At 31.7% G+C, this 23,606-nt stretch overlaps 3 protein-coding genes across 6 annotated transcripts; 1 reads left to right on the top strand and 2 right to left on the bottom strand.

Annotated features, from left to right (window-relative positions):
- Positions 1 to 300: 300 nt before the first annotated feature.
- On the bottom strand, positions 301 to 8,391 carry LOC108472443 (probable sulfate transporter 3.5). The gene is made up of 12 exons (XM_017773970.1): positions 8,088 to 8,391; positions 7,804 to 8,011; positions 6,592 to 6,763; positions 6,136 to 6,201; positions 4,269 to 4,382; positions 4,055 to 4,171; positions 3,196 to 3,322; positions 2,390 to 2,676; positions 1,947 to 2,137; positions 1,587 to 1,660; positions 1,369 to 1,445; positions 301 to 486 (listed from the first exon to the last, which is right to left on the bottom strand). The coding sequence occupies exons 1-12, from the start codon at positions 8,389 to 8,391 to the stop codon at positions 301 to 303; spliced, it is 1,923 nt and encodes a 640-aa protein (XP_017629459.1).
- A 3,217-nt stretch (positions 8,392 to 11,608) lies between these two features.
- Positions 11,609 to 16,203, top strand: LOC108453272 (trihelix transcription factor ENAP1). Of its 4 annotated transcripts, none has more exons than XR_008285656.1 (3): positions 11,609 to 12,986; positions 14,356 to 14,442; positions 15,916 to 16,203. XR_008285656.1 is itself a non-coding variant. In XM_017751293.2 (3 exons), exons 1-2 carry the CDS (start codon positions 11,929 to 11,931, stop codon positions 12,976 to 12,978), a joined length of 969 nt encoding a protein of 322 aa, XP_017606782.1. In that variant the 5' UTR covers positions 11,609 to 11,928; the 3' UTR covers positions 12,979 to 12,986; positions 14,356 to 14,725. The 4 variants fall into 4 exon arrangements, 1 of the variants encoding a protein (XP_017606782.1); XR_008285658.1 differs by lacking the exon at positions 15,916 to 16,203 and adding an exon at positions 14,998 to 15,181; XR_008285657.1 differs by lacking the exon at positions 15,916 to 16,203 and adding an exon at positions 14,780 to 14,907.
- Positions 15,648 to 21,742, bottom strand: LOC108453262 (aldehyde dehydrogenase family 2 member C4-like). The gene is made up of 9 exons (XM_017751273.2): positions 21,535 to 21,742; positions 21,320 to 21,462; positions 19,898 to 20,281; positions 19,251 to 19,340; positions 17,866 to 18,039; positions 17,635 to 17,772; positions 16,839 to 16,976; positions 16,690 to 16,751; positions 15,648 to 16,211 (listed from the first exon to the last, which is right to left on the bottom strand). Exons 1-9 carry the CDS (start codon positions 21,644 to 21,646, stop codon positions 15,938 to 15,940), a joined length of 1,515 nt encoding a protein of 504 aa, XP_017606762.1. The 5' UTR covers positions 21,647 to 21,742; the 3' UTR covers positions 15,648 to 15,937.
- Positions 21,743 to 23,606: the final 1,864 nt, after the last annotated feature.

Below are 23,606 nucleotides of genomic sequence, written 5' to 3'. Positions count from 1 at the left end.
ATTTAGTAATTTCAAATTATTTGTCCCAATCATTTTAATTTTTAAATTTAAATGGTATTGAATTCAATTTCGGAAACAATGATTTTTTTTATTCAACAATGGATTACCTCAACAATTCTCACCATTTACATGATACAGACATCGGTCGATGTTTTGTAAGAGTAATGGTCGAATTTTCAGGACAAAGAAAAAAAAAAAAAACACAGCCTTTGTTTTTATGTTTTGCTAATCGACCCTTCACATGTCTTAAATTTGTGCTTATATCTTCTTCTTCTTCTTTTTTTTTTTTTGGTCTTTTAATTAAACAACATCTTCAGTCTTCGAGGATCCCCATGCTTCTTCCTTAGTACTAGTATCCATTGTAAACCGACAACTTTGTATTGCTTCTTCAATCGACAAGTAGAAAGCTTTTTTGCCAAGAACATCAACAAATTTGGCTAATGTCATTTTCTCTAAAACTTCAATCCTAGGGTTCACTATGCCTAACTGAAAAAACAAAACAAAACAAAACAAGGTTTAAAACACGAATTTTCATTTTTTTTAATCTTTCATGTCTATTTTACAATACATGTTCAAAGTTTGTAACTGCTTTTACCAATAATATTTTCTCCAAGGTTCGAACTTATGTTCTTCCTTGAAAGTGCAACATGTCTTATCATTGCACTCAATATTTGTTGGTACAAATTTCATTTTTAGTTTTTGTTATGGTTAAGGTTAGTAATCGATGCAATGACAATATGTAATTTGGGTGAACTATACCTAAGTTCATTAAATTTTAGTAAGTTTACATTTTGGTCACTTCAAAAAATTACAAAATGATCACTGTACTATTCGAAAGTTTTTATTTAAGTCACTAGGTTGTTAAGTCATTTTAAAAAAAAGTTCAGCTAGTAAGCTCCAAGTGACGATTTAACGATCAGAATTGTGGATCTGTAACCATTGATGAGTAGAAGAACATACCTTAGATCCAAGTAGATCTGATGATCAATGTTAGAGAATAAAGAAGAAAACTATTTGAATTTTGATTTGCATATTTATAATTTTTGAAGATGTTTTGTGAAAAAAAAATTGAATTGTAATAGAGGAGGGGAATAAGAACTTTCGATTAGTGCAAGTGGTGTTAATAGACAATGATTATAATAGCCCAATAACTTAAATAAAAACTTCTAAACAATTCAATGACCATTGTCTAACTTTTTTAAATTAAGTAATTTCGTGAATTTAGTAATAATTTAATTCCATCGAGAGTAATTTATCAGTATAATTTTTATTGTGGAGAAATCAAATGAATGATAGATGTTTATAATTTTAAAAATAAATTTAATTAATTTTATTTCAAATGATGCAGCATGTTTAAGTTTTTATTACCTTGATATGCTTTCCTTTCAAAACTCTAATTAGTTCTATGAATGTGTCAATGCCTGACATGTCAATGGAAGCAACTCCTGCAAAAACCCCATAATCAGGCAGATGCTTAATGCATAATTTAGTATATGAATTTCACATCTTTTTCTAATATTTATAATTGTTTTTTCTGAATGTAAATTATATTTGGTAAAGGATTTAGCATGGAAAATGATAATTACCTGACAAATCTAGCAAAATATGCTCAGTACGATACTCTGTAACAGCATCTTCTTCATTAATGTACCTCAAAATCCTGCTCAAAATCCATCCAATGGCAATTGGTACTAATCACTTCTAACATTGTATGTAGTTACTTCTCCAATACATGCATGCATACATATATACAGACACAGGGCGAATACAAAGAGGAGGACAAGGGTTTGATCTCTTCAAAAATGGAAAATTGCAATCCAATTTTCTTAAAAATCTTTAAATTATAAATATTTATATTTTGGCCTCCAAAAAATTATATAATCATTTCAAAAATGATGAAATCATAAATTAGTACATCTAAACATTCAATTCACTCTTGTACGTACCTTTCTCTAATATAACTGCAGTTTGCAAAATAAACAGGGGAACCAAGTTGAAGCACAAGAATCCCTTCTAGCGACATCGTTTCAGGGTATTGCTCGGTGTCACGGTATAAACTTGTATTTGGAAGTCTCCCTAGTTTACAAGCTGCTGGCCTTGCCACATATAAAAGTGCTCTCAATAATGACAATCCCACCTGCAATGGTAACACATTTTATGTATATGTATATGTATGTGTATGTGTATGCGTATATGTTACATTTGTATTTATTCAGTGAAAGTACCATGGAGTTTTTATATTAAGACTCAAATTATATTTTATCCCTTTTACTCATTTGTTCATTTTTTGAGCAGAAAAAACAAAATGCAATTTAACTCCTGATACAAGCATCTCCATAGTACGTTTACTGTATTTGTTCATTTGAGTTGCTATGTATCTTGTAGTTACCGAGAGCAAGAGGCCTATGTCCATGCTACCAAAACTGACTCCAAAGAAGGCGGCCATGCAGATGGCGAAGTCGAATTTGTCGACTTTATAGAGGTGATACATCTCCTCATAGTTGATTAGTCCAAGCATTGCAGACATGATAATGGCAGCTAATGCTACCAGAGGGGTATAACTAAAGATTGGTGCCAAGAACAATAGTGTTAGCATCATGCAAAATCCTTGTACTACATTGGCCATTGGTGTCTTACATCCAGAATTCACATTCACAGCTGTTTTTGAGAATGGACCTACAAATATAAGTCATTTAGGTATATACATGGTTATAATTTGATCGACATGTATTTTAAATATGTTTCATGTCAGATTTAAACGGACATTTAATGCCTAAACTAATGGTTAAGTTGAAGGAAAAGTTTGATTGATACGGTTAGAGGCGAAGGGAGAGGGGAGGCAAGTAGGGCCTTGGCCCTCAAAAATGAAAAATTACTGCTTTAGCCCCTCAAAATTTAAAAAACCTACAATTAATATACGGTAAAATTATAGTTTGACCCCAAAAATATTAGAATTTTGATATAGTCCTTTTGAAAACCTTAAAGATATAAGTCAATGCAATGGTAAAATTATATTTTAGCTCTTATAAAAATATATAATTTAATCTCAGTCTTACTAAAAAATTTTTTGGCTTCACCCTTGGATACAATATTAATACTTTAAAAAGTCAATTAGAATACTTTGAAGTTTATGAATGGATTTAGAATGCAGACTGAAGTTTGAAGTTATCTTAAAAGGTAGATTAGATTTTGTACCTGTTGTTAAGTAGCATGAAGTGAGAGATCCGATTATGTTCATGAACCCATAGGCTATCATTTCCTTGTTGCCATCAATTTGTTCATTTTTAATGATGGCAAAACTTCGTCCTATTGCTATTCCTTCCTGGGATTTTCATTTTGAAAGATGATTCAATTTATAGGATTTTTTTTCCCGAGTTAAAATTATATCAATAGTTTTAATTAGAATCAATCATTACATGTACTAAATTGAATAACTAACACAATAACTAAACTTGAACAAACTAACTATAACTAGAATAAGTCTGGAGAAGAACCCACCCAATTATATAGCGTGAGACTCGAATTTGATATCTCAAAGTTTCTAAAGCCTCAAAAATATTATTGAACCAACAATTTATAGGATTTTTAAAGCTTGACAAAGACACTAAATTGCTCAATTTATTTTGATGTCATATATGAACTTTAATTTTATGCGATTTTATACATGAAATTTTTATTTGATTCAATTTTATAAATCACTAATAATATTATCGAATTAGCACCATTTTATGTTCATATATTCCATACACAAACAATTTTATTAATTCAATATGAAAATAAACTTATATATTTATTTTTTAAATGCATAAAATTAAATCAATTTAAATTTTTATGTATATATATGAATCACAATTCAAATTTCATGTGTAAAATTGCACCAAATCAAAGTTCATGCATATTTGATATTTATACACAAGTATGTTACTTGCTCCAAAATTAAATGTAGAAAGACAAAATGCTATTTATATAGTTGAGGTCCTAATTAATTTGCTCTTAAATCTATAGAATCCATTATAAATTTACCCCCAAAAAATTAAAATTGTAGGATACTTACCACCATTGAAATAAGCCCAGTGACAGCACCAGCCCTAATAGTTGCTGGAAGATAACGACTATCGAAGTTCAAATAATGAATTGATGAAGGATTTAATCCCTTCTTTAAATCACCCACCTTAATTAAAACCAAATAAAATAAATGTAAGTAAAAGGAGTAATTTGAAAAAAAGAAAAAAGTAAAATGAACAAGTAATGAAAAAAAATGAACTGACAATGGCGATTCCATGTTGTTCACCGTCTCCCAAATATGCATAAAGACAACCAACCGCGACAACCGCCATGGGAGATATAGCTGATACCCAAAATAGGTTAGGTTTTCTTTGTCTCTGCAAAAAGCACATGGTGAGAACTAGGAAAGGTTTCTAAGGAATTGTTAATTTTCATAGTTAAATTGACTTAAATATTTGTTTTTTTTGAGAGATTTCTGACTTCTTTGAGTGAAGTCTTCAAATGTCGTTTGTTCGGAGTTGACAAATCCCTCAACATATTTGGTATTGTTCGATGTTGGGGGTTTTGTTTTTTGACTCCATTGAGAGTTGCACAAGGTTCAAAGAGTGGGAGTGCCCACCTCTAAGACTGGGGCAAAGCCAATTTTTATGAGAGCTTAAAATGAAATTTCACTATTCTATTGACTTATATTTTTATAATTTTTAAAAGAATTAAATCAAAATTTTAACATTTTTAGAGAGGTAAACTATAATCTTATCATATATAAATTTATAATTTTATGAATTTTGGGAGGTCTAAAGTAGAAATTTCTCATTTTAAATTGGTCAGGACCTCTGCTTGTCCCCTCCCTCCACCCCTATATAAAGGTAATGGTTACCATTTATCATTGATAGGGTTTGAACCCAAGCCCTAAATGGCAACGGTGGGCATACAAGCTACCATTACTATGCCTCCCCTCAATAGACCTATATCCTACAAGTTGGGGGTTCAAACCCTACCATTGGCAAATGGCCACCATTTCTTTTGGTGGGGGATTGTGAGCCACGCGCGGTTCGATCTGACAAGGCACTCTCACCCAATAAATTTGTCACTTCTTTAGGCAATCTCATGTACTCATACTCTCGACTAAGTTGGGAGATAAAACCTCGGCCCAATCGGGGATAATGCTGAAAGTGTTGAGGGGTTTGTCGACTTTGGGTAGATGACACTTCTAAATCTGTCGCTTCTTCGCGTAGCCTCGTGTACTCTGGCTCTCGACTAAGTCGGGAGATAAAACCTCGGCCCAATCGAGGACAATACTAGACATATTGAGGGGCTCGTTGGTTCTGGGTAGATAACACTTCTAAATTTGTCGCTTCTTTAGGTAGCCTCATGTACTCGGGCTCCCGATTAAGTAGGGAGATAAAACCTCGGCTTGATTGGGGATAATATTGGACATGTTGAGGGATTTGTCGGCTTTGGGCAACTGACACTTCAAAAACTTTTCTCGAAGGAGTCGGAAATTCCTCAACATGTTTAAAGAAAGTTTAATCCATTAATTTCACACCCACATGCATGATTTAATTCTACCGACAATCCTTGTACTCTTAAGACTTTTGAGATTTAGTTGCATGTATTTCCAAGAATTTAATCTTCCTATTTATCTAATTTAAAAAATTAAAATCCAATTAAATCCTATTAATGGATTTGTATATGTTGCATTTTAATAACTCAAACTAAAAGTATGAGGATTAAATTGCAAAAATCTACAGAATATAGAACTTAAGTAGGGTTGTAATTGAGCTAAACCAAGGTCAAATAATAACTAGCTCGAGCTCGAATTTAACTTGAAATTTAGGAATTGATACTTTGCTAAAGCTCAATAGAACATCAAATTTTTAATCTCGAGCTCAGCTCGAGAAACAATGGAGCTACTCGAACTCGTTCATACTTAAGATATGTCTATATAATAAGGGTAAAAATATAATTTTATCAATTGAAAATAAATTTGAATAAAAAGTCCAATTATGCTCACAACCTGTTTGAATCAAATATCATGGTGCTTGAATTCAACTCGATTGGTAGCTCAAATTACTTAAGTTGGTAATTATCTAATCGAATTCAAATTTTTTTTGAGATGAAAAAGCTCACCACATATCGAGCCACTTGTAGGAAACAAAGGAAGACCAAACCAGCAACAAAACTTTGCCACTTCCACTGCACAAATTCAACAAATCAAACTCACGATAATTAATTAAAGAGAAATTATTTCGTATATTGTTAATAAAATTTTTAGACTCTACAAGTAAGGTAAGGGGTTGGCAAGTGTCTTATAAATGTATAGTAAAATATTTAAAAAAAGATACACATGTTAATTTTTTAAGGTTGCTTTGTAAAATAAACTTTCAAATACTAAATCCTCACCCTTAATTAAATCCCATTTTAAAATCCTTAATTTGCTCATCAAATATTTATATGTATGTATGTCTGTATGTATGTACAAACCTCGTTTCTATGGTGGAAAATTGCTTGTATTAACACGAACTACTTCTGTACGACTGGTGAAATACTCTATGTATGCATGCATGCATATATGTATGTACAAACCTCGTTTCTATAGTGGAAAATTGCTTGTATTACACGAACTACATCTGTACGAGTGGTGAAATGTTTTAAACCAAGTATGCCTTTCATTTGTTGCAGGGAAATTATTATTGCAGTCCCTCCCATGAAACCAGTGATCGTTGAATGTGATAGGAAATCAACCAAAATTCCCAACCTGAACAAATTTAAGACATATAAGAGCAAAATCGTCAAATTTTATTTGGTTATTTGCACTAAAAGTCCTCTAATTATGATCCAATTTTTGAATTGGTGCAAAACTTCAAAACTTTGAATTAAGTCCTCAAAGTATCAGCATCTTATCAATCATATTCTCAAGAGTGAAGCTTTTAGGAGGGGCCAGAACTGAATTATAAAATTTTTTAGAACCATGTATTAATTTATAATTTTATTATTTTTGAAGGGACTAAATAGGATTTTTTCATATTTGAGGGGAAAAAATGAATTTTACCATGAATTAATTGTAACTTTATTATTTCTAAAGAGACTGAAGTGAAAATTTTTAATTTTAGGAACCAAGACCCTTATCACCCCTCAGTGTCAGCCTTTGCAAATCCTTCCTTTAGCATACCCATCAACCTTTGCTTGAAATCTTACTTTCCAGCATGTTTAAAAAAAAAAAAATCAAAATTTAAACATTTGTGTTGCTATCGTATTTGAAAACTTAAATATGATGTGTGTATTTTAAAGAAATAATCTTCATAAATTTTAATGAGATCGTCTGGTTTTTTAACATGCAAGATCCAAGTTATTTATACATTCAACATCATAGTTATGGGACAGAGATAAGAGCCTTGGCTCCCTTTGGTTAAAGGATATAATATCCATTTTAGCCCTTCTAAAATTTAATAATTTAATTTATTCTATTTTAGTTCTTTAATTTAATAAAAAAATGCATGTTTGTTCCCTTCTAAAACTTAATATTTTAATTTAAGTTTTTTTAACACATAATTTTTAGCTTTGGCCCGCATCTCACCCCTAAATATTGACATATTTAAAATTTCACATGTTTTAAACACACTACATATTAAATCCAAGCTAGAATTGAGCACCCACACTTACGGTTAGACTGATAGTGATACTTTAAGTAATTGATCAAAATGTTTTGAAGTTTGGGATTAATTTGAAATCTAGGTAGTATTTTCGAGACGTCGAGTAGGATTAACCTAATTTCATTAGATATATTAAATGACTAACCTGCAAAATCCTAAAGCAGTTTGGAAAATCCCAGTGAAGAAAGTTGAAGTGTAAATCAAGTGAAGATACAAGGTGGGGTCATCTTTTGGTGATACCACAGCTCCTAGGGTTTCATGCATAAGCAACGAGCACGCAGCTACCGTTCCGACCGCTAAGTTATTCGAGCTCCCGAACACAGTGTAAATAAGAGGTGGTACGAAGCTTGAATCTATGACGACTAACACGAATCAAAACGACATATTTTTAGTGAAAAAACCATTGAAGCCAAAGAGATTATAACTTACATAAGCCGATAATCGGAGGAAGATCAGCCAGTCTGGCGTAGCTAATCCCTTGAGGGATCGCGAGGCTTGTAATGGTGATACCGGCAAGCACGTCGTATCTAAATAAATGTAGATTGTACCTAGGTAGCCATTCAAAAATTGGGATGAAATATTGGATTGTTTTCTTGACTTTTTGCAACAGTTTGTCGTGTTGGAACTTACTGAACGGTTCATCAGGGAAGAACGTTTCTTTACAATCTTTTTTAAATGTTTTAATAAATTTTCTTGGGGTTACGAAATTCACCGTATGTTTCGAATCCGTCATAATAAAAGAATAAGAAATAAAATAATTCAAATAAGATTGGATCTGAAATCAAATCGATGTGGAGAGAGTGTGGAATAAAGGAAAAGTGTTTGGGAATGAGATTTATATGGAAAACATTTAGTACAGAAATTGTGCCAAAATAGTGGTGACAACTAAGGGAAAATTTGACAAAGTTCGAAATGCTCGTCTTCGGAAAAAGGAAATGCTAATATAACTCTATGTATGCCATGTAAGTTTGTCTTAGAATGAAACAAGGAATTAGTTGTATAGAATTAATTTTACTACAATTCACTTTTTACTTTTAATTTTATGTTTTCACTTGGACTATCTTGATCTTAATTATCGATGATCTAAGGTTTTCATGTAAAATAAAGAACAATTTTGCTGACTGGGTCTTACCTCAATTGGCATTGATTTTATTGTCGATTCAAGAGACGTGAGTTTAAACATGTTGAAGCGTATTTATCTTCTTAGCTAAGAGTTGGTAAGAGGCTATAGGTAGTTCTAGCCCTAGGGATTATATATAAAAAAAAAAAAATCTTAGGTGAATGAGTTTATAGCACGACAACTAGAATGCTTCATTAATTGACACGTCAATATTTTATAATATTAAAATAAAAATTAAGACTCACTATTAATTTGAAATAATTTTGGAATCAATTCAGTTAAGTATATTTTTTCTTTTACATTATTATAAATAAATGTCTCATCTTTAGTGATTATTATTATTGTTGGCTAACAAAAAAAATGAAAACACCCTAAAATCCAATATAATTTAGTGACAAAAAATTAAAAATTGAATAGTTAAATGACTATTTTGTAATTTTTCATAGTTGAGTGATAAAAAACAAAAAATTATAATTGAGTGACTATTAATATAGTTTACCCTTTATTTTCTCATTTACCTTTTGTTACTTTGTAAGAATCTAAAGTCCTATAGAATGAATTTTCTTGACTATATTATTTGTAAAATGTCGTAATCTTTTTCTAATTCGAAGTAATTTAATTAATTCATACAACTAATAACTCATACACAGGGCGTAGCTAAGAGATTGGCAGGGGCCCCGCCTCCCTTAAAATAAATTTTTTCAATTAGGTCTTTTATTTTTTAAAATTTTAAATTAGTAAAGATAAAATTATACATTGCCTCCTAAAAATAATAAAAATTTGATTTAATCATTTAAAATTATAAAGATATAGGCTATTAAAATAGTGAAATTACATTTTATTATCTTAAAATTATAATTTAATTTCGCCCTTAAATAAAATTTCGACTTGATCCTCATTGATACATCATATAAGCAAACAAAATAGTAAAATAATATTTTTGGAAGAAGCCTAACTCATTTAAAAGGAATGTCTAATATTGATATTGCATTTTTAATTTGTATATTGTTTTTTTAAATTACTACCTAATTTTTTTTATTGAAAGTGGTATCTAAACTATTATTTCATTTATTTTAGACCAAAACGTCTACTTTTTTAAAAAAATCTCGACATGCCTTCTAAACTTAAAAACAATTATTTTTTCTATTTCATTTTCTATTTCTTTATTTACCTTTTTTATTATTATTTCTATTTGCATTTCTTTCCTCTCCTCTCTTTTTTCTCCTCCTTTCTTTCTTCTTTTGCCATAAACAATCCAAACATGTTGTGTCTTGATTATTATAAATTAATGGGAAAATACATTCTGCAGAGGATGCATGCTAGATGTTGTCTTTTCATTTTCTTTCCCCGTCCACTCAGGAATGAATTTTTGAAATAATTCCTTCAAATAGTAGGATGTTGCTTGACTGTCTAGGTTGTTTATGAGATAAGGGGAAAGAAAGGAGAATAGAAAAAAGAGAGAAGAGAGACTAAAGAGAATAAGAAAAAAAAAAGAAAGGCAATTTAAAAGTAAAAATAAAAAATAAAAATTAGAGAGTTAACATTTTGGGCTAATTTTTTTTTTAACTAAGATAACATTTTTAGCTAAAAAGTAGATTTAGGATTGGGCAGAGAGCTATATGATAAGGTTGCCTAAGAGAAGAATGTGGAACTGGAGCTAAGGGAGGATGCGAGTTGCTTGCCCTTTTCCTCAGGCCGGCAGTCATATACATTGCCTTGAAACGTCACATGTCAAGCTATTATTGGTGAGTCAAAGGCAAGTTGCCAAGTGGTCTAGAGTTATAAGCCTAGGTAGAGTGGCACTATAATGTGCTCTGGGCTACCTTGGATGGGACGTGGTAATTACAGTCTATTGGCAGTTAATGAGTGAGCCCTTATGTTAGAGTCGAGGGTTTTTGCAAGGGGTTTCATTTGAGGGGTTTACATGTACTACTTGTGGAGTAGATGGTTCAAGTCATCCTATTAAGGTATAACAATCACTCCCTAGCTAAGGTGGAGGTTATGCAGTGACTTGCCTTAAGGCATTCTTCTTTTCTTTTTTTAAGGAAATTTTTTGAAGGATAAGTGGGTTGGGCTTTGAAGACTTCATCAAAATGTTAGGAGAATACTTCTGTAAAGGGTTAAGACATGCTTATATTAAGGCATGTGCTTTTGGGGTAGTAAGGGTTTAGTATCACCGCGGGGGGTGGTTAAAGTTGAAAGGATGGGTTTTGTGCGTGAAAAGCATGTATGATTGTTATTTTTCAAACATTGCATGTCATTATCACAGACAGTTATGACTAAGCATTACAACTCACTATTTAAAATTTGCGCACATAATTAACTTTTGTTTGAGTTTGAAAAACGCCATGTATCACACTATCATTTGTGGATAAGAGGCGTGTTTTATGGCTTTCTGTTTGGAGACGCTCTCTTATCCAAGGAGTTTATATAACTTTGGGTTTGGTCGTTTTATTACTTTTCACCGTAGTTCAAGAATTTACAAGAAAATTTTTCTACACTAACAGCATCAATTGTTGATAAAACGATGTAGTAAAGGGTAGAGATGGATGGTCACCTTGTTTAGGTCAATATAGATAGTTGTTTAATAATATTGTGTGAGAAAAAAAGATGGAACCAGAGCTAAGGTAGGAGAAGGTAGTATGCAATTTGCTTGCCTCTCTCCTCAACCGTGAGCAATATATTGCTCTTTATCTTGGGACACCACGTTAGAAGGATGGGCCGGTTAATGAATGGGCCCTACTATCAAAGCCCAGGGGTTTTTGTGAAGGGTTATTTTTAGGGGTTTGCATGTATTGCTTGTGTAACAATATTTAAGCAATTATCCGCAACAACTTCAGAAGGGATGCATATATTGATTTTCGATTTTTCATTATCAAAATTTAATTTAGATATTAAAGTAGTAGTTTCTAGGCTTTAGCTCTTTGAACCCAAGTAAGGCCCAAAATCAAATAATTGAAATGGCCAAATTCGGGTTACTTTTAATTACCCTCAACCCTCATCCCCAAATCTCGAAAGCGTCCGAACCCTAGAATTTTCAATTGAGGGTTCGTTCTTCCCACGAAGGCTTAATCTTCTTTCTTTTCTGAACTCCAATTCTCAATTTCCCAAAACCCACAACTCTAAAAGAAGGAAACCCTAAAGAGGAAGATGGATGGTATTGAACCCTACTCTTTTAATCGCCATCCGCAATACCCTCGTTCAACCAGAACTCGCCATGTATACAGTTACGGACCAGACGAAGAGCTCGACGATGAAGAAGAAATGGAACTAGATAACGAAGATGTAGATGACGATAACGACGACGACCCAGATGTTTATTACCACCGCGTCAAAGAAAGCGAGCGTTTTGAAAGGTACCCAAAGCGTCAAAAGGTGAGAACATCAGTCCCTAGCTTCCAATATGCACCTGACCATAGAGATAGCTTAAAAAATGCCTATGATTGGACCCAACAGGAGATTTATGTTCTGTTAGAGGTTTGGGGGAATAGGTTTTTGCAATTAGGGCGGAGGAGTTTGAGGGGTGAAGATTGGGTTGATATAGCTGAGAAAGTTAGTGATGCTTTGAAAAGTGTGAAAAATGAAGCTCAGTGTAGGCGTATGATTGATGGGTTGAAGAGGAAGTTTAAGAAAGAGAAGTCGAAAGCTGAGAGAATGGGGTTGAATTCGAGTAAATGGGTGTTCTTTAGGAAAATGGAGATGTTAATGGGGTTGGGTTCTTCTTCATTTAGGCAACAAGAATCATGGTTGGCTTGTGGAGTTGATTCCGGGGAGTTTGTGTTTATGAATCCGCAAGTTTATTTGGATAGGTCTAATGGTTTCGATGAGATGAGGGATAGTCCCGCAGAGTCGGAGATAGATGATGATGATGATGGAGAAGAAGCCGATGGTGGGTCAATGAAAGTGGATGTGAACGATGAACATTCGTTGAGGATGTTGGCTGAATCAGTGCAGAGGTTCAGTAAGATATACGAGAAGATTGAGAGTAGTAAAAGGGAGCATATGAAGGAGTTGGAGAAGATGAGGATGGATTTTCAGAAGGAGTTGGAAGTACAAAAGAAGCAGATTTTGGAGAAAGCACAAGCAGAGATTGCTAAAATGAAGGAAGAGGATGATGACGACGATGACGATGATGACGAGACTGATGATGATGATGATGGTGACGACAATGGCGATTCGACGGAAAATATCAGCGAATAGGTTTCTTGGTGTGTACTTATTGTGTATCTTTGTTCCTATAGTTTGCCTTATCAAATTGCTTCCCGTTATTATAGACCATTTAATGTTGGATATCTTTCATTTGTTTCTCCTGTTTGTATTTGTTAATTGTTGCTTTATCTTGATTCTTGATATCATAGTGCTTATTTTATTTGGAGACTCACCTATATAAGAAAGATTCATTGCCTATATATATATTAGCATATCTTAACTGAATTTCCTTTGTTTCATTAACAGTTGATATGTTTAGAGGATAAGTATGTTGCTAGTAGCTGGGAACTAATAGTGGGTTGAGTTTGGTCTTCGGTTCAACTTAAGCTGATCAGGCTGGCCTTCTCAGTGCCAGATGAGAACCTATAAAGGGCCTTGCATAAACGAGTAGATTTCTAAGCAATAGAAAGGATAGCCGTGTTTGGGCCCAATAATGACTTTCTTATTTGGTCAGTGTTGATAGAGGTGGCAATAGATCTTACGGAGTATAAGGTCTTGATTAGGTTTCTAGATAGTAAAATCGTGTTGCAATCGAAGCAAATATGAGGTATAGCTTAAATTAATGGTTCTAGAGATTTAATATGTCTCACCTTGAAATCCTTGTCTTCCGTTCTCCCATTTGTATGAAATGGACCGGTATTTCTTAGCAATCTTTGGATACTTAATATGCTTTTTTTTTTTTTTTCCTCTTGGGCACTTTGTGAGATTTGACTTGGGGATTTTTTGCAAGCTTGCTATAATGGTCACTTTCTCATCTCTTGGTGGTAAAAGAACCATAGAGGCCTTGTATTAAGAGTCAGATTACATTGTGCCTGCTCTACTCAAAAAATGGTTAAAGTAGTTCTTGTACATTAAGTCAAAGAGTAAATCGGTCATTTATGTTAAAAATTTCATCCATTTATACCGATAAAAACTGGCATGGTTGACGAAATAACCAGACAGCACGTGTTCCTCATGCTGGTTTGTAGGGACCAGTTTTAATGGTAGAAATAGATGGAATTTTTAACAGAAAAGATCAGTTTTCTCTTTGATCTATGGTACATGGACTAATTTGTCCATATTTTGAGTAGAGGGAGCAAAATGCAATCTGACTCCTAGTATAAGGGCCTCTATGGTACTTTTACCATTCCTTGGCTTATTGTATTTTCAGTCTTTTATGATATAGGATCCATCGTAATCTATTGTATGATTATCTAGTTTCATTATTTTAGACCGTAATCTTGTTTGTTTCCAGAACTTCTTAATGGCCATTGAACCATATGCATTTGTTATGGGTTTTTTTTTTCTTTCTAAATTAAGATGTGGACTTCTCATTATCCGTTGAAGCCCTCCTTAATTTTCTGACATTCTAAATGTTCCTATTCTCAGCATTCGAAGCTTTATAATGAATGATTGCGTCAATCAGAATGGGCAACGAGAAGTACGTTCAATGGAGGATCTTGTGCTCTCTACATGGTGAGATTTCGTATGGAAGTTGAAAGTTTCTCTTTTTGGATGTTTTGTATTTAGAATCTATTAAATGTATGATATATTAGGCTAGCTTTCATCATCTTCTTCATATATATGCTGCCAATTGAAAATATTGAGCTCATTTTGACAGCTTTTTAAAACTGGCTCCTTAGAAGGCTTTTTAGATCAAACAAATGAATGTAGATTATTCTTGATTTCCTTTTTTTTGGCCCAAGTTTTATTCTCTAATTTGAGAGAATACTTAAATTCAAGAGTTTAATCTTTGAAATGATGAGATGCATTTTAGAAGGATCATTTGATGCTTCCCAATTATTGATTGCAGATTATAAGCTTGCATTGACTCGAAGCCTATTGTTTTAGGGGGTCAAAATGAATCATAAATTATTGGGGTTAAAGTTTAATTTTATCATTATATTAACATATAATTTTTAAAATAATTAAGGGATTAAATGATAAATCTATTATTTTTTTGGGTTAACGGCACTGCTTGTCTCCTTGTTTTCGTCCGTGCTTGACATCACCGGCATTAACTATCGACAGCTAGAGCAATAACATGACAATGCTGGAAACAACGAAGCCAAAAAAAGAAAACCTTATAAATAGATAAGTGACTACTGATTCTAATTTGAACATTTGATTTATACGTTGAAGGTTTTATATTAGTTGTTGAATTATATTTTACCCTTTTATTAAAAGAATGGATAAATTAGTTGTTATAGTTAAATCAACGAGTAAATTAGTTTTTTTATTTTTTTGTTAAAAATTAGTTTATGTATTTTAACATGAGATTCAGATGTAGGTAATCTAGCCCTAATTAGTTAGTGATGACTCTATGCTAATTTACGCCCTCGTGTTTAGCTTTGCTTACTAGGCCTCCATACTCTTACATAGGTAATGTTATGATAGAAAATTTGAAATGATCTCAATCCAAAATGACCTAAATTTTAAAAGATTCGGATAAGTAACTTACTTGAATTCAAGTGTCAAATTCAAATGACTTAAAACATATTAAATTTGAATTTAAATGATCTGTATAAGTAACCAAAAATGACTTGATTCTCAAACTTAATTGATAATACTTAAATAACTCGAAATGATTTGAGCTGAACGAAAACTTAAATGAACTAAACTTAAAATGGTTTGACTCAAAACAAATGACACAAATTCAAAATAATCCAAACTCAAAATGATTTGGAGCATAACCTGAAATGACCCCTAAAAATTTAAATTTCAGTCCAAATTGATACAACTTGAAGTCAATCCAACCATTCTATAAATAGGTAAAGATGACAAAAGCAATGAGAAAATATATGTTGCCAAAACTGACACTCCCAACTTACAAACCAAATCACATTTATTGGTTGATTGCCCTATATATCATCAACACTAAAACATTATTTATCCTTATCTCCTTAACACTACATGCTCTTATAATAGCATTTTTGGGTAATAGTACAGGACTCGTATACTTTCAATAGGTTCAATGCCATGGAGAATCGTGAATGGGAGTTACAACAGACTTGATTTGCAGATACTGGTTAAGTGCATCCAAACCATAATCTCTTCCAAACCCGCTCATCTTGTACCCGCCATAGGGGCAATCCATATCGAACACAGTGTAACAGTTGATCCACACGACCCCAGCACGGACCGATCTCGAAACGGTGTTTGCCACGTTCAAGTCCTTCGTTATAATCCCAGCTGCTAGGCCATAAGCCGTGTTGTTTGCCCTCTTAATCCCCTCTTCCATAGTTCTTACAAAAGAAAAAACAAAATGATACATGAAATTGTTTCATCAACAGGAAGAGAAACATAGTATGGTAAAAGTAAAATGGAGGTTTTTGTACTGAAAGTTAAATTGCATTTTGTCCCTTTTACTCAAAAAACGGACAACTTAGTCTTTATAAATTAGATTAAAGACCAAATTGGCCCTTTTTGTTAAAAAATTCATCTATTTCTATTGTTAAAAATTGGCGTGATTGACGAAATAACTTGACAGTTACACTTGACATGCCACGTGTGCCTTTTGCTATCATACAGGGACCAGTTTTTAACAATAGAAATTAATGTAATTTATAACAGAATGACATGTTTGCTCTTTAATCTAAAGTTCAATAACTAGTTTGCCCATTTTTAAAGGGATAAAATGCAATTTGCCTATTAATACAAGGGCCCATGGTACTTTTACCAACATAGTTTTTTTTTTTTTTTTTTTAAATAAAAGCTACTTACTTGAACTTCATCAATGACATTACTGGCCCAAAAATTTCATTTTTTGCTATGATCATATCATCCTGTTAAACAAAAGGTCCCCATAGATGAAGAGACATATAAAAAAACATCATAGATTTTTAAGGTTGTCCAAACAACATATTTGTTACCTTAACATCAGCAAATATGGTAGGCTGTATGTAATATCCCTTTTGGCCAATGTGTTTGCCTCCTGTTAGTAAAGTAGCTCCTTCTCTTTTGCCATGCTCGATGTATGATAGGATTTTCTCGAATTGCTTCTTATCAGCCTACACCATTTGTCAAAAAGAAGAAGAAGCAGTCATCCATATTAATTTATATAGGTTCGGGTCTAGACATGTTTACGAGTTGAGCCAAATCCAAACTGAGTTCAAACAGTAGGGTGGATTCAGAAATTATTTTAGGGTCTTGGAATTGAATTATAAAATTCTTAAGAGATCAAAATGTAATTTCATCATATATTAAAGTATAATTTCATCATTTTTGAAAGAATTAAATAGAATTATTTTCTTTTGAAAGTTTAAAGTGCAATTCTACTATATATTAATTTTTAATTATATCATTTTAAAAGACTAAATAGCGATTTTCTATTATTTGGGAGTCAATGCCTTAATTGGCCTTCTTGTATTTACCTATGCAAACAATTTATTAAAAATTTATTTTAAATTATGTCATAAGATTTTACTTGTTATTTAATAGTTTCAATAACAGATTAAAATCTTATTGATATAACATTAATAATTTAAAGAAATAATTAAAAAGTTTTGAAATTTGAGACCAATTCAAAATAAAGGCCATACTTTGAAATGTCTTATGAAATTAACTCTTTTTTTTCCTCAAATTTCAAGCGAGCATTTAAAACGAAGGAAATAATCCAATCCCTTAAACAGGTTTAGCCTAACTAAGGTTCATTATAATAAAACTTACTTGGGGTCCTTGATTAACTTGAGGGTCAAAAGGATCTCCAACAACCAATGCTTTTGCTTTCTCTACCAACTTGTCCACAATCTTATCATAAATACCTTCTTGTACATAAACACGAGAACTCGCCACACAAATTTCTCCCTACAAATTTAGAAACATTGCCAATGTTTTTGTTAAATTCAAGTATCAAATTGTAAAGTTAAAGTTTGAACATAACCAAAAAAAAACACCTACTTTGTTGAAGAACGTGCCATTGAAAGCAATATTTGCAGCTTCATCAACATCAGCGTCATCAAATATTAACAATGGTGATTTGCCACCCAACTCTAATGAAACTGGTTTCAAATTGCTTGTTGCTGCTGCTACCATTATCTTACGACCAACTTCAGTTGACCCTGTAAAACTCACCTGAAAAGCCCATCAAGTATGACCCGTATTTTAAAACATTCTAATTGCATCGCTAAAGGTGAAAGTACATACTAAATTCAACATTTTAATTGCATCATTAAAGGTGAAAGTACATATTAAATTCTACGAGAGACAAAATCAGAATTTTATTTTTGGGGGCTAAAATTAAATTATAAAATTTTAAATAGATCAAAATATAATTTTATTTTTATGTATGCTTATTATTTTAGAATATTAAAAGGGATTAAACTAAAACTTTTCATCTTTAAGGGATTAATGTGTATTTCTGTCATTAAACTAACTTATAAATTTAGAAACTTTAAAAGATTAAAATGATAATTTACCATTTGAGACAGGCGTAGGGCTGCCTATCCCCCTTGGCATTGTACCTGAGTCCCACTATTATTGGTACCAATTCGAGTTAATTCCTATACTATTAAATTGATTGTTTTGGACTTTGTATTAGTAAAAAGAATCAAATAAGGTCAAAACAGAGTAACATTTAGTGTTTAAAAAATGTTACTTATTATTTATCAGAGTTGGTATTTTTATAGATTTTATGGGTTTGCAAAATGGAAAAAAATTTCATGTGATTTTTTAAACAATAAATGTTAACTCTATCAAAATTTAACATTATTTTATTCTTTTCCCTAGTTTAAGGATTAAATTAATTCATTTAATAGCAAAGGAATTGATTTGAACCCGTCCTTATAATGGAGGGACTTGACACCCTCTTTTTTCTTTCATGATGTCAAATTCAAGCTATTAATACAATAGGTATACATATTTAAAATATGCTTCATGTCAAAGGCGGATATAAAGAGGGCAAGCAAGGGCCCTAATCCGCCCCTCAAATTATAAAATTGTAATTATAGTTTCTTATAAATGATCAAATTATAAATAATATAGGGAAAATTATGCTTTGACCCTTAAAAAAATCTATTTAGTTCTTCAAAAATCATTAAATCATAAATTAATATATGATAAAATTCATATTTAATATATTCAAAATCTATTACTCAATTTTGACTCAAAAAAAATTCTTGATTCGCTTTCATGTTAGATCCAAACTAGCATTTATAATCTAAACTAATGATTCGATTAAAAAAAAAAAAGAAGCCTAATCAACAAAGTTAGAAGGCTCAATCAAGACAATTTGAAGCTTTGAGCCAAGTGAAAATCCTCTATATATAAATGAAATCAAAGCTTACTTTATCAATGTCCATATGAGAGCTAATGGCAGCACCAGCAGTCTCTCCGTATCCATTCACAACATTAAGCACTCCATCAGGAACACCAGCCTGAGCAATTTCAAAGTAAACAAGAACCAAAAAAAAAAAAAAAACCCATTTCAACAACATAATTTCCATTTCATGGACAATCGAAAAACTTTGTTGTGGGATAGGTAATTTGGGAGAAAATTTTGAAGTGTTGTCCGTCGAGTATTTGATTAAACTCTCAAACAATAAAAGTATTGTCCCTGAGGTGACTATACTCAGTTTTAGCTTCAAGTTTTGTTTCTCTACTTTGAGGAGAGCACAAATGGGTTCACGGAGTTTGCCGCAAGTGCTTAGGTTCACCAAAGAAATGTTTTATCATTTGGCCCTAAAATGATAAAATTATAAAACATTTCCTTGGTGGTGAGGCATTCCCACAAACTCTATAAACCCGGCTGGGTTCTCTTTGAAGTCTGAAAGAAAAAATTCCAAGGTTAAAACTGAGCATGAACACTTTAGGCATAATACCTCTATTATTTGAGAGTCCGATTAGCTGCTCGACAGAGGACCATTTAAAAACTTCTCTCAAAAGAGAGCCGACCCCCTCAACATTGTTTCATTTAATCCAAGCTTTTAATTACCAGCTTAGCAAGATGAGCATAATAAAGAGCTGAAAGAGGGGTTTGTTCAGCTGGTTTAACCACAATGGTGCAGCCAGCAGCTAATGCTGGTGCAACCTTCATGAAGAACATGATAGTGGGGAAATTCCATGGGATTATAGCTCCTACAACACCAATGGGTTCCCTAAGAGTGTAACCATGGAGTCCTTTGCTTAATTTCAACACGGTTCCATGGATTTTATCAGCTGCACCAGCATAGTAACGTAGTGCCATTGAAGCATTTGGTATGTCAATGAGCTTGCAAAGAGAGAATAGCTTGCCACCATTAATCGCATCCAATGAAGCTATTTCTTCTATATTTTCTTCTATTAAGTCTGCTAACTTCATCAAGATCCTTCCTCGTTCCTAACATGAAAGAAATGAGTTAATTTCACTTAATTGACCCTTAAAATTGAATCTTCAAATTATTAATAGCCTATCAATCAGGTAATTTTGTAAGTTTAGTGGTCATTTTAGACATTGAATGTCAATTTTGATATGTAAGACAACTTGAATTTGATGTGCTAAGAAAAACCAACAATTCCTATCGGGGACGGAGTAAAAAAATTGCTTTAGGGGAGAAGAAGATGAATCATAAATTATTGGGGAGGTTAAAGTGGAATTTTACCATTATGCTACTAACATATAATTTCATAAATATTTAAGGGGCTAAATGGCAAATCTACCATTTGAGGGGGCAAGCCGCTTCCTGCCCCTTTGCCTTTATCCCTGGTTCTGGTTCTTATAGGACGGCACGAGGAGCTGGTAGGGGATCTGTCCCCTTAAAATAGGAATCCCACTATTAGCCTTTTAAATTTGATAAACTTTTAGAGTTAGTACAAGATGAAATTTCACTTTAATCCTTCAAAAATGATAAAAGTTTAATTTAGTCATTTGAAAAAAAATATAAAGATATAAACTATTAAAACAGTGAAAAATTGCATTTTTTAGCTCCAAAATATATATTTAACTTTATTGCATGCCTTCCCAAAAATATTCTGACTTCACCCTTTGAGTTTTCAAAGCTATTTTCTTAACACATCATATTCAAGTTATCTATGGTATAACATGTATTTACAATTTAATTTATATGCTTTAAATATGTTTCATGTCAAATTCGAGCTAGCATATAATACTCAAACTAATGATTTTATTGAGAGAAAGACCTTACAGATATGAAACTAATGAAAAACTCAAATATAATGTTTTGAAATTTATAAACCAATTTAAAGTTTGAACCATAATTTGAAGACACCAGATGCAATTAAATTCATAAGTAGTACTCAAATTAATTGGACCTTTTGTTATTGTTCAAAAGAAAAGAAAAGAATCAAATCATACACATACACACATACATACATAATAAATTGAATGAAGGAAATAACGTAAAGCAGAAAGACATACAGAGCCAGACAAGCGAGGCCAAGGGCCATTATCAAAAGCAAAACGTGCAGCCTTCACAGCCAAATCAACATCCTCTTTGTCCCCTTTCGAAACTCGGGTTATCGCCTCCCCAGTTCTCGGGTCGATCGCCTCGAACGTTTTCCCTGTAACGAGATCATAAACAATTAGAGAGAACTATTGTATTAGCTTATAACTTTTTCGCCAGTTTCGCTTACCCGAAACGGAGTCGACGAAGTTGCCATTTATAAAGAGCTTGGTGAATTTTATTGGTGGAATATTGGCAAAAGATTCAGAGGTGTGAGAGCTTCCATTGCAGTGATCTGCCATTTTCAAGTTTGTTTGTTATGGTTCACCGTTATACAAAGAGAACGTAGCTCTTCAATTTTTGGTTGACATTTGGTATGTCTAGTATACCGGTATTTAATGCTGAGTGGAGGAGTTTTTAATTCATAAATCTTTTTAAGTTCCTATCCGAATATCTGAATTTCGTAAGTCAAAAAAATTAATATACCATTTGGTTCCTATATTTAGCTTCAATGTTAATTTTGATACTTGAGTTTTTTTGTCCCAATTTGTACTCAAGTTTAACTTCAATGTTCAATTTGGTACCTAACCTAAACAACATCATGTCGCCCGATAAATATTTGACATATGTGCTCTAGTAAAAAAACATAAGTACATAATTGGGACAAAAGAAAAACTCAGGTACCAAATTGAATATTGAAGTAAAACTTAGGTATTTATATGAGAAAAATAAAAACTCAAGTATCAATTTGAAAAAACTCATGTACCAAACTAAACTTTGAAGCCAAACTTAAGTACTAAATTGAGACAAAAAAAAACTTAAATACCAAATTAAATATTAAAACCAAATATAAGTAGCAAATAATATATTAATCTGGAGAGCAGATAATGTCAATTTGGTTATTTGCAGGTCGGATGGTAATATGTGCCGCGGAGCCTTAGTCTACCCAAAATTTTTTCTAGATATTTTCATTATTCCCTTGAATATATTTAAAATTTTTAATTAAGCTCTCATAATTTTTGAAAATTTCAATTAGACCCTCAAAATTTGATATCAAGATCTATCACTAGTTATTTGTAAAAGTAAAGGGGGTTTGATTGATAAATATCTTAAGTTGAATTTAGGTAAATCTTAAAATTATACATCAACTTTGGCTTAATATGTAATTTTATACATGAACTTAGATTTTGCACAATTTTATACATGAAATTTTGATTTGATCCAATTTCACAAACTAATAACATAATTGTTGATATAATATCATTTTATGTTTATATATTGCATATAAAAATAATGATATTTATCCAATTTAAAAATAAATTGACATATTTATTTCTTTAAATATATATGATTAAATCAAAATTAAAGTTTTATATATATATTTGAACCACAAATAAAATTTTATTTGTATAATTATATCAAATCAAAATTTATATATAAATTTAATATTTATCTATTTAAATCTATTATACTATAATATAAAATAAATTCAAATTATAGATATTTGAGGATTAACATCCACGTATACCTCGAATCTACCATGGATATCTATAAATATTCATGAATATCCAAATTTTAAACATAAAGAATTTTTTATTTGGAAGAAAAGATGAGAACAAATTAATTTGGTTTGGGTCAAACCTATATAACATATAGGGTAATTTAAAATTATTACAAACGTATTACATTTTAATTCTTCAGTGAATGCCTTAAAAAGTTGGTTACTAATTTTTTTTTTGATAACACACAACTGTATGAGGTAACAAGCAAAATATTATATTCCATAAGTAAAGAATTTCAATCAAATATAGATATTAATAATTCTTTTGTTGATTGAATCTTAGTTTGATTGGTATGGATATTATTATCAAAGTAGGAGGACGTGAGTTTGAATACGATGAAATACATTATCTTCTTATTTATGAGTTGAAAAGGGGTTTTAGGTAATTTTAGACATTATGTCCGAAAGAACGAATATAATCAAAACTTATAATAAAATTATTAAATATATACTTTTATATCTTTTGAGAATGAGATTATAAATTAAAAATTAATGTGAATATATTTTATGACATGACTATGTCAATGCTTGCAACATGTGACTAAATCCCACGTTCCATGTGCTTCTTCTTGTTGTATTTGATATAAACAAATTAATAATTATTTTATCTTAGGATAACTTTTATTATTAGTAGTAGTAGCATAAAGAAAAGGGTAAACTGCACATAAAGTCATTAAACTATTAGTAAGTTTATATTTTGG

This window comes from Gossypium arboreum, chromosome 7 (genome assembly GCF_025698485.1).
Source record: "Gossypium arboreum isolate Shixiya-1 chromosome 7, ASM2569848v2, whole genome shotgun sequence".
In the NCBI taxonomy this organism is placed as follows: domain Eukaryota; kingdom Viridiplantae; phylum Streptophyta; class Magnoliopsida; order Malvales; family Malvaceae; genus Gossypium; species Gossypium arboreum.
The sequence above is the reverse complement of the archived record's forward strand: the minus strand, read 5'-3'. Positions and strand labels throughout refer to the sequence as shown.